This window comes from Pararge aegeria, chromosome 14, assembly GCF_905163445.1.
Source record: "Pararge aegeria chromosome 14, ilParAegt1.1, whole genome shotgun sequence".
In the NCBI taxonomy this organism is placed as follows: Eukaryota; Metazoa; Arthropoda; class Insecta; order Lepidoptera; family Nymphalidae; genus Pararge; species Pararge aegeria.
In genome coordinates this window covers 12,708,645-12,718,303 of record NC_053193.1, presented here as the reverse complement: position 1 = coordinate 12,718,303, position 9,659 = coordinate 12,708,645, and the positions used below count along the sequence as shown (strand labels likewise).

The 9,659-nt window shown below is 33.9% G+C and overlaps 2 protein-coding genes across 2 annotated transcripts; both read right to left on the bottom strand.

The window, feature by feature from the left end:
- Positions 1-2,875: 2,875 nt before the first annotated feature.
- On the bottom strand, positions 2,876-6,555 carry LOC120629659 (ankyrin repeat domain-containing protein 27-like). The gene has a single exon (XM_039898658.1). It carries the CDS (start codon positions 5,973-5,975, stop codon positions 3,207-3,209), a length of 2,769 nt encoding a protein of 922 aa, XP_039754592.1. The 5' UTR covers positions 5,976-6,555; the 3' UTR covers positions 2,876-3,206.
- A 96-nt stretch (positions 6,556-6,651) lies between these two features.
- Positions 6,652-8,925, bottom strand: LOC120629566 (H/ACA ribonucleoprotein complex subunit GAR1-like). Its single transcript, XM_039898530.1, has 3 exons — positions 8,914-8,925; positions 7,437-7,644; positions 6,652-6,896 (listed from the first exon to the last, which is right to left on the bottom strand). Exons 1-3 carry the CDS (start codon positions 8,923-8,925, stop codon positions 6,652-6,654), a joined length of 465 nt encoding a protein of 154 aa, XP_039754464.1.
- Between the last annotated feature and the right edge of the window lie 734 nt (positions 8,926-9,659).

Here is a 9,659-nt window from a genome sequence, read left to right as displayed (position 1 = left end):
CTATCTCTTTCGCACAATATACCGACTATGATGATAATATGAATATTGTGCAAAATGAGATACCACGACTTTGGCCGTTTATTTATAGATCTATACTTTAATGGCGTGGGTTATACTTGTAATAATTGAAACAGTGTATGAACTACAGCATTGAATTTGTGTAATTTTCGGTTCTTCATTAAGGAGTTTGGTCCTCTACGCGACCAACTGTGAAACATCAAATTCAAGAAAAAAATCTGCTCAGACTTGCCTGTGATATTGAGTAGTGTTGCCAAAATATTCATATGATATAGACTTATTGATAATTTCATTTATCGGCGACATAAGCAGTGGTAGCCCAGTGGGTAGGACTTCGACTTCACATTCGGGGTCCGAGTTCTAATCCCAGCACCTTTTACTTTCTATGTTATGTGCGTTTTGAGCAATTAAATTTTCACTTCAACGGTTAAGAAAAACATCGTGAGGAGCCGGAGGCGTGGCCTGAGAGCTGTCCATAATGTTCTCAAAGGTCCATAAATCCTCACTGGGCCAGCGTGGTGGATTACGGCCTTAACCTCTTCTCGTTGTGGGAGGAGACCCGTGCCCTGTAGTGGGTCGGTAATTGGTTTTTATGATGATAATTCGTTTTGATAAGTAAATAGAAAAACAGAATGATTATTCACTATTTTCTTAACTAAAGTTTTAGTTCTGGTTCTTCATGGTTTTCGGGACTAAATGAAAATGGAACGAAAATATGGAACTTTTCCAAAATTTCTGGCAATTTTCTAGAGTTGCTTTATAGCTTAACAGTAAAATAATCTGGGCCACTCAGACTGGGAGTATTTTCCTGAATTTTTGATCTCAATGAGGTCGTATAAATGGACATGGTGCAGTGATAACATTAAAAAAAAAGGCCAATTAGCTTAAGAACCGAGAAGAATGAATAACTAATATATATTTTGACCTCTCAAATGCCCATCGTTATTTTGGAAATGGAGACCTTCTATTTTGGGAGGTATGTCATATCGAATTAAAGCGCACATTTTTTGTTATAATGTAATGCTTTTTTAAAAGAAATGTTGTGTGGGCCCAAAGTTTTCTGTACAAACTAAGAGTTATTTGATGTTATTTGGGTACACAATGATTTTATGAAATCCGAATCATTATTTTTAGACATAAGAAGATATTTTCATATCTGTAAATAATTGTGTGTTTACACAAAGATTGTGTGCAAAATTTTAGAGATATTTATAAATTATCGTGTTAAGTTGTTAATTTTTGTTTTAAGTAGATTTTTAATACATACATATTATATTGTACATAATTAGTTTGTAAGTACGTACATACATACATTAGACTTTAGAGATTCAATGCATACAAAAATAACCTTTTAGCTCTAAAACTGTAATAGAAAGGTGAATTTTACCATTGAATCTTTAGTGATAGGTTACTAGAGCCACATTATATATATTTTGTTGTAAATAAGAGATGTGATATATCTAACAAACAAAGTAAAACTATTTATAAATATACAATATACACAATAAATTATGTACTTATTAAAAATATATATTTTTAAAGATTATTTTATAACACCATTCTTAAATCTATCATCTTAGTACCAAACGAAGAGTCTGTTCCAAGTAATGGAAATATTTGATCATTGGATCAAAATGGATGTTTGCATTTTGTTCCAGCTCAAATTTGAGAATTTTTTTTAAAAACGAGTGACATTAGTTAGTCCATTTTACTTTGACAATAGTTTGATACTCGGGGGGAAAAGACTTAACTGCGAGTGAGCGAATCTTGTACTATGCCTTGTAGGTGTAATTCTTTTAGGTAAATAAAATCGTTAATATCTGGTTAGGACCAGTCTTAATCCAGTTCCTCAATTTATAATATATTCTTTAGTTTTTTTTAATTCTACTGTGGTTCAGTCTGGTGGGAGGCTCCGGCCGTGCCTAGTCTACCACGGTACCGTTACGCGATTTAGCGGTCCGCTACGACGCGTAGAAACCGATTCGTGGTTTAATATAGATGCTATACCATTAACAGGTTAGCCCGTTACCATCTTAGATAGCATCATCACTTACAGTGAGATTGTAGTCAAGGGCTAACTTGTAGAGAAAAAAAAACCTAACGCTTATAAAAACTATCTTGGGCTTGGTTTTTATCATTAAAGCGTCATAATAATAGTTATCGCCCACAAATCCGCATTGCGACAGCATGGTGGGAATATGATCTTAAATTGTCTCCCTAACAGAGGCCTGTGTACATTAATATTGTGAAATGAATATTAAAAGTCAACATTTTCATAAATGCAACAAGTTTATTAATCAGAATTTTTTGAAAATAGTTATAATAGAAAATAATAAAAACGGTTAACAATAATCGTAATCAGTCTTTTTTTGGGTAAACTACAATATGGCACAAAAACGGAAAAAAAAATCTATGCTGAGCAGGCAGGTTTCATGTATTTAAAAATGTTATGCAACAATAAAACTATTTTAAAACTAATTAGTTGCGGCTTCGTAATGAGCTACCAATTTATTTGTACTAATAGCTTAACTTGAAATAAGTTGTTTTATGCCAAACTTAGTAAATGCTTTTGTAACTTGTTTAAAAATGCCTAAAATGATTTTGAAGCTAACAATATGTTAGTGACTTTAATTAAAAGTTGCCTATAATTTAGTCCCTACGAAATCCGCTTGAAAAGAAAAAAAAGTGTTGTAAAACACAATACAAATAACTCCTTAATCTTATATATAATATACGAAAAGTTTTACTGCCTTCACTTTTTTTGAATTCTTCATGCAAATCACAAGTAGTAAAAGTAACTATTTAGTATATTACTTATTATAACCCAAAGCACAATTTTTATGAATTAATTGGCATTTTAAACAATATTAAAATTATTTTGTTTATATTATGCAAGTTATACTTATAGTAGAAATGCATGACATTTTTCCTTATAACAATTAATATAGTAAAGCTATCATATAAAACTAGATGCTATAATTTGTCATAATTATCCAAGAGTCTGTAGAGATTAAGTTCTTTTAAACTGGAAGCGAACTGCTAAGTTGCAGTTGACAAAGCTGTAATCAAAAGCTCATTTTATGTGGTGTTTGAATAGTGTCAACTTTAATTTGCAGTTAGCTTGCAGATAAAAAGATCCATGTAGACCCTAATAGTTAACTCTGATTATACTATATTATTATGTATGTTCATTTAATTTTATTCACATATTTTTCTATTAAATCTATGACTGTTAAATGGAGTTTTTCTTTTGCTACATCTATTGCAGATTTCTCAGATCCATTTAATAAGGTTACATTTGGTCCGTAGTTGAGCAACACTTTAGTTGCGCCTATGTTGCCCATTTCACTTGCAACATGTAATGGTGTGCTGCCTGACAAGTCAACTGCATCTATATTTGCTCCATTATCAAGTAAACAACTGATTACCATAGTTTTGTTATTTATAGCTGCCAAGTGTAAAGGAGTTTGTCCTTTTTTATTGCAAAAGTTAACATTACCTTTGTTTAGTACTAGAATATTGCATAGCTCATCTAAACCATAACTAGCTGCATAGTGAAGTGCTGTGAATCCATTTGAGTCGGAAAAATTAATGTCAAAGTCAGATGATGTTTGTAGAGTTTTCTTACAAAATGGGCATTCACATAGAGGGTGGCATGATGGACTTTTGCTAGAGCTTTTAGTGTTGGCATAATTTTCATAATTAATATTCATATAAAAACATGCGAGTTTTACATCACCATAAGTTATGGCTTGTAAAATTCTCTCTATTCTCTTCAAATTTTCAACTGTTTTTGATGCATTGTTTGCTTCATTATTTTTCGTTTTGAGGCTTTGCAATTTCATTGTTACTGGATTATCACTCTTGCAATTTAATGTTTTGACATCTGAATTTGTTATATGTATGTATTCATACAGACTTGGAGTGCTTGATTTAAGAACTTGCAAAATCTTCAGATTGTGAGCATATTCAAATGCGGTTTTATTGCTACGGTTCTGAAGTGATGGCTCTGCACCATTTTCAATCAATAGTTTTGCTATGCCCTCGTACCCCCATTTTGAAGCTAAATGCAAAGGTGTATTACCAACCTCATTCATGCAATTTATTTTTAGTTTCTTTCTACCATGTTCTGCAAAATATATGAGTGCCTTCACACAATTCAAGTGCCCATTGTTTACTGCCAAATGCAGTGGAGTACTCTTGTCAATATTTTCTTTATTTATAGAGGCTCCAGAGTGTAGTAAAAGAAGCAATGCATTTTGGTGTCCTCTGGATGCTGCATAATGTAAAGGTGTGCATTCATTAAGATCAGTAGCATTAATTTGTGCACCCATATCAATAAGAATTTCAACTATTGCAGCTTTTCCATGCACAGAGGCAACATGCAGAGGTGTTAGACCATGGCTGTCTCTTGAAGATACTGTTGGGGAAGTTTTTAAGAGATTCTTAGATATTTTGGAGCAACATTTTTTACAATTACACAGAGGGTGACACAGCTGCTGATATATTTCTGAATCTGTGTCATCGTCATCATCATCATCATCATCATCATCTGTATTATCGAGTGCTGTCAGTTTTATAGCATTTTTTTCATGTTGAATGCTATCTAAATGTTTTTGATTCTTTTCTAGCAGTATTTGCACTTGTTCAGAGTTGTTAGCTTTGATCAAATCAAACACATACTCAAGAGTTTCCTCTCTTCCATTTGTATCACAAGTTGATATGGATTCTGTTAAACTGCTCCTTCTTTTAGAACCATTACTAAAGTTGTCCTCAGTAAGACTACTTTCATAGTAATATGCTTCAGGGTGTGGCGGACCTGCTAAGGCACCGGATTGTATATGTTCAATGACTGCTTCCAAAGTAGTAATTAGAAAATCACTTTCATCTCCATCACCTTTCCCCACACCACTAAATCGGAATTCCTTCATGTATTTAAGCTGACTATACCAGTTTGGTAAACCTGATTTGATTAGTAAGAACACAAATACAGGAAGCAAGTCATCTGCAGTTAATAAGACAACATTATTGCTGTTGTCAATCTTGTTTATTGCATTTAATGCTTGTTTCAAACATAAAACCTTTTCTAGAACAGTGTTGTATGTATCAATTTTTGAGAGTATTTGTTTTGCTTTTGGTACTGCATGATACAATTCTTTTTTTATATCAAGGTCTCTTAGTTGAATATCGGACATGTTTCTTATCTTTTTATTCAGATGTGAGTCTTCATAAGAGCAAATAGTACAAATGGGTCTAAATAGTAAGTCAAATAATAAATGTTGCATGTAGCATTCAACGGAGAGTTTAATGTTTTCTAACACATGTTTGGATGACTTGCATTTTTCTCGAATTCTGCGGTTCTGTAATGTGCTTTGAAGACATTGTGTATACAGCTCGCTGATTGCATCTCTCAGAGGAGAAATGGCTGATGGTAATACAGTATGTTTCTTTATGAACAACTGAACGTTTAATTCTATTTGATCCAGGACCTGTCGGCCTGCAGCCTGCGTCCAGAGTAAATCGATGCAGTCATTGATGGAGAGTAAACAATCTTTAGTCACAGTATTGTCTCCAAAGTTTGAATTAGGTTCTAAAGGGCTTTCAACACACCATACCTTGTACTTTATATAATCCTCAGTGTAAAATGTTTCTTCGAAAAGTATGTGGCTCTGCAGGGGCAAACCTTTGGTAAGTTCGAGTGTGATGACTTTGTTTGCGACACTCACTTGCTTTTCTGTGAGAGTGCTGTAGTGTGTTTCCGGTAACTCATCACTCGGAACGAGCACATGTGCACAGAAATGTTCGATGGTAAACGCGCGGGCGTTCAGGCTACCGATACGAGGCACACATATTATCCACGATTGCGCAATACAATGTTGAAACAAATTTGAATATTCATTTTTAAGTTGTATGAAAAATGGATTTTCGGAGATTATTTCGTCGTACGCACCCTCCATAGCGACAGAACGATGTGATCAATGTTAATGTAAGTATTATCTTGCACATATAATTTATTTTTACTGCTATTATGCTAATTCGCTTCCTTGAACTTGTTTCTAAATGTTATGGACAATCGAGCTCATTATCTCATACAGTTTTTTGTTGTACCGGCTGCTTCCTGGTGTAGGTACATGGTTTAGTAAAAAAAATGTTGTATTCCATTGTATATATATTTTATTTCTCGGTACACTGGTCACTGATTAAATTATTGTTAAACTATTAATAATAAACAACCAATGTAACAAGCAACTGGGAATTCCGATTTCCGAAAGTCCAAACAGTCAACTGTCAACGAGACATTTGACATTGACATAATCATGATTGTTAACTGTCAACATAAGTGACACACTTTTATGTAGCTCATAGCACATAGACTAGATAATATTCTGCCATACTTTGTTGATAGAAATCAAGTTGGTCGGTATTTTAAAAATGAACGAAATATACCGTTTTAATAAGATATGAAACTATTGTTAGACCCTTCAATTACCTAAGCTTTAGAGATTTATATACAAGAATAGAATTTGAGCTACCAACTGTTTCGGTAGCATTCATTAAATCCGTAAGCAGGGGTTTTTAAATAAAAGCAATAAACAAAAATATGAAACTTTTATAAAAAAACTTAGCTACTTTTTATCCACGACCACCACGGCCACCAAAACCGCCTCTGCCTCCAAAGCCACCTCTACCGCCGAAACCTCTTCCACCAAAGCCACGACCTCCAAAACCTCTTCCACCGAATCCACGACCTCCAAATCCTCTTCCACCAAAGCCGCCTCCAAAACCTCGTCCTCCAAATCCTCGAAGCCCGAAACCTCCGAAACCGCCCCCAAATCCAATACCACCCACGATTATTGGTAGAGGACGCCTGTAAATACCTGTAAATTAAAACCGGCTAAATGCGCAATATGAAATACTTACTACATAGTTTTAAGAATATTATTAGCAACAACTACCAAAACACAGGTGCTTGCATGCTTGAATTAAATCCTCTAATTTCTTGGTATTTTATTATTTGTTATGGCGGCATTAGAATTGCACTTTCTGTAAAAATGCCATGGGTAGAATTACGGCCTCCGTTTCGGGGAGCCTGAGTTCTTGCGCTTTTAAATTTAAGCAGTAAAACATAACCTACTTTAGCGGTGAAGGTAAACATCGTGACGAAACCTGCATGCCTGAGAGTTCTCCATAACGTTCTCCAAGACGTGTGAAGTCTACCAAATCGCACTTGGCCATCGTTGTGGAATACGGCCTAAGCCGTTCCATCTCATCTAGAAAGAGGTGGTTCGAGCCCTTGTGTGCACCGTTAGTGGGTTGATGATTATGATGAAAAATTAACGTTGCTCACGTTTTGTTGATAAAGATAAAATGCTCTGCCCTGCTGTCTCCGGTATTTGCTGACTATCAGACAAACTTACCTCCATAATACGGATAAGGACCCACCACAAATTGCCTTTTAACCCTCAAATGTTTATTTTGATCACTGGCATCGTCTTTATAGTTATAAATTTGTAATCCTTCCTCTAGTTTATTGTAATTTTCGTTTGATTGCCCTACTTCCGCTCCATGTATAGTATTTTGGACTACTAGTAATAAAATGATGGAGAATATTATGGTGTGGAAATTCTGAAATCAAAGATAAAATTAATAAGATTATCATCATTAAATAATAATTTCATAATATATAAACATTATTAACCGCTGCCCTCTTCTATCTGCCTGATCCTCTCTCTTGAAAAAGCTGAATTCTCAATGAGAATTAATAGGATAGATACACAAATTTTGCTGATATTTTCAGTAAAATATATCGGAATAGGTTAAGGCTTATGTTACGTCGAATTATATCCAGTGATATGTATATCTAAAAACCTTGTTTCAGGTGATACTCAGGTTGGGATAAAAACCATAATAAAATGCGGTTGGTAAAAATATGAAAGAAAATGATTTGTGACGAAAAAAATAGACTAAGAGTTCATGCCTGTAGCTAACTGCTGTCGCATAAGATAGATAGAAATATAAAATTTTAAATTTTAATTTTAAATTTCTTTCTGTAGATTTTTAATTTATTTTTGTAACATTACATTTTACAGTCGAGTCAGCGGTTTAGGCGCATGAGCTAAAAGTGAATGCGCTAAGAAAGTTGAAAGTGTAACAACTAACAAGTAATGTACCTACCCAAAGCGTTTCATACGACGTTTTTTAACACAATTACGAGGAAAAAAACATGATAAACTTTTATACGGTTTCAGAAATTAATTGACCATTTACTGCCGTCTTTCCACTGTATGAAAGTGTCCTAGGCCGCTCTTTACATTTTGGTCGAAACAGGTCATTCACTCGCGATTTGTACCTCGATTATTATTCCCGGCGGAGTAAAATTTACTTCCAATTTAAATTGGTTAGAAAAATATCTTCATACATAAAACTTGGAGTTAGGTGCAAATTAAACTTAAACGGGTCATCATAAATATAGCACAAGTACGGTAATTTTAAAATAAAACACGCGTGTCCTCCTCCCACAATGACAAAGGTTTAGGTCGTAATCCACCACGCCTTTGAGAACATTATATAGGACTCTCAGGCACGAAGAAACTCACAATGTTTTCCTTCACCGTTAAACCAAGTGATATTTTTATTGCATAAAAATGCACATGCAAACTCGCCCCCCCCCCTAAAACTGAAACTGTTTGAAGCCTAAGTCCTAACCACTGAGATATCACCGCTTCACCATTTTAATATATTTACATCCTAATACTACATAATAAACCGTTTTTAAGATTAAAATTCTAAAAAAAGCGTCAACAGAATAAAAAATAACTTCTGATTTAATTTGATTTGATTTCAGAACCTGTAATAGTCACTTTACGCGTTTAATATATTAAAATATGAACTTACATAAACTGCCATATTTGTTGGTTTCCTACAACTGAGTGATTTAGTTAGCAAGTTCTACTATATAAAGTATCTAAGGCTCAGAGGCCCGACTTGCTAATTGGTATGCATCATAAGTAATTCCCCATATGGAAAGGTTCTTTCAATAAATGAGACAAATATTATGATCTTTTTTCAAACATACCATACCTTCTAATATATAATAAATAATATAATAAGATAGTGTATGTGTATGTATATGTATATAGTGTATGATATGTGTTTGCCGCTAAGTGATTTAGCGTTCCGTTACGATGTCGCTTAGAACCTGATGAAGGGTATGGTTATATAGCTGCCATACTTAACATCGTATTTAAGCCTAATGTGCCTCTAATTACACCAGCAACCACGACTTTAAAACCAGCAGGGTGATTACGTATCTCGCGACAGGCTTGCCACAGGCGTAAATCTTGCAATCACTGCTGTCAAATCTTACTTTTGTTTAATAATTGTATGGAAATGCAAAATTTAGCCTATAAAATTCATTACTTGGCGTACACTGAGAAAACTATTCATGATACATAACAATTATTTATTACATGATTAAAGTATTCATTATTACCTACAAAAAAGTCTGGGAGGGAATATGTATGTAGAAACTAAAGTGGCTAACATTAGTATAGCAGTATTAATTCTTATACAAATAAATAAGTTTAACATCAAGGGTATTTATATAGTAATAAAATACTTTTAGATTAATTCCAATCGGA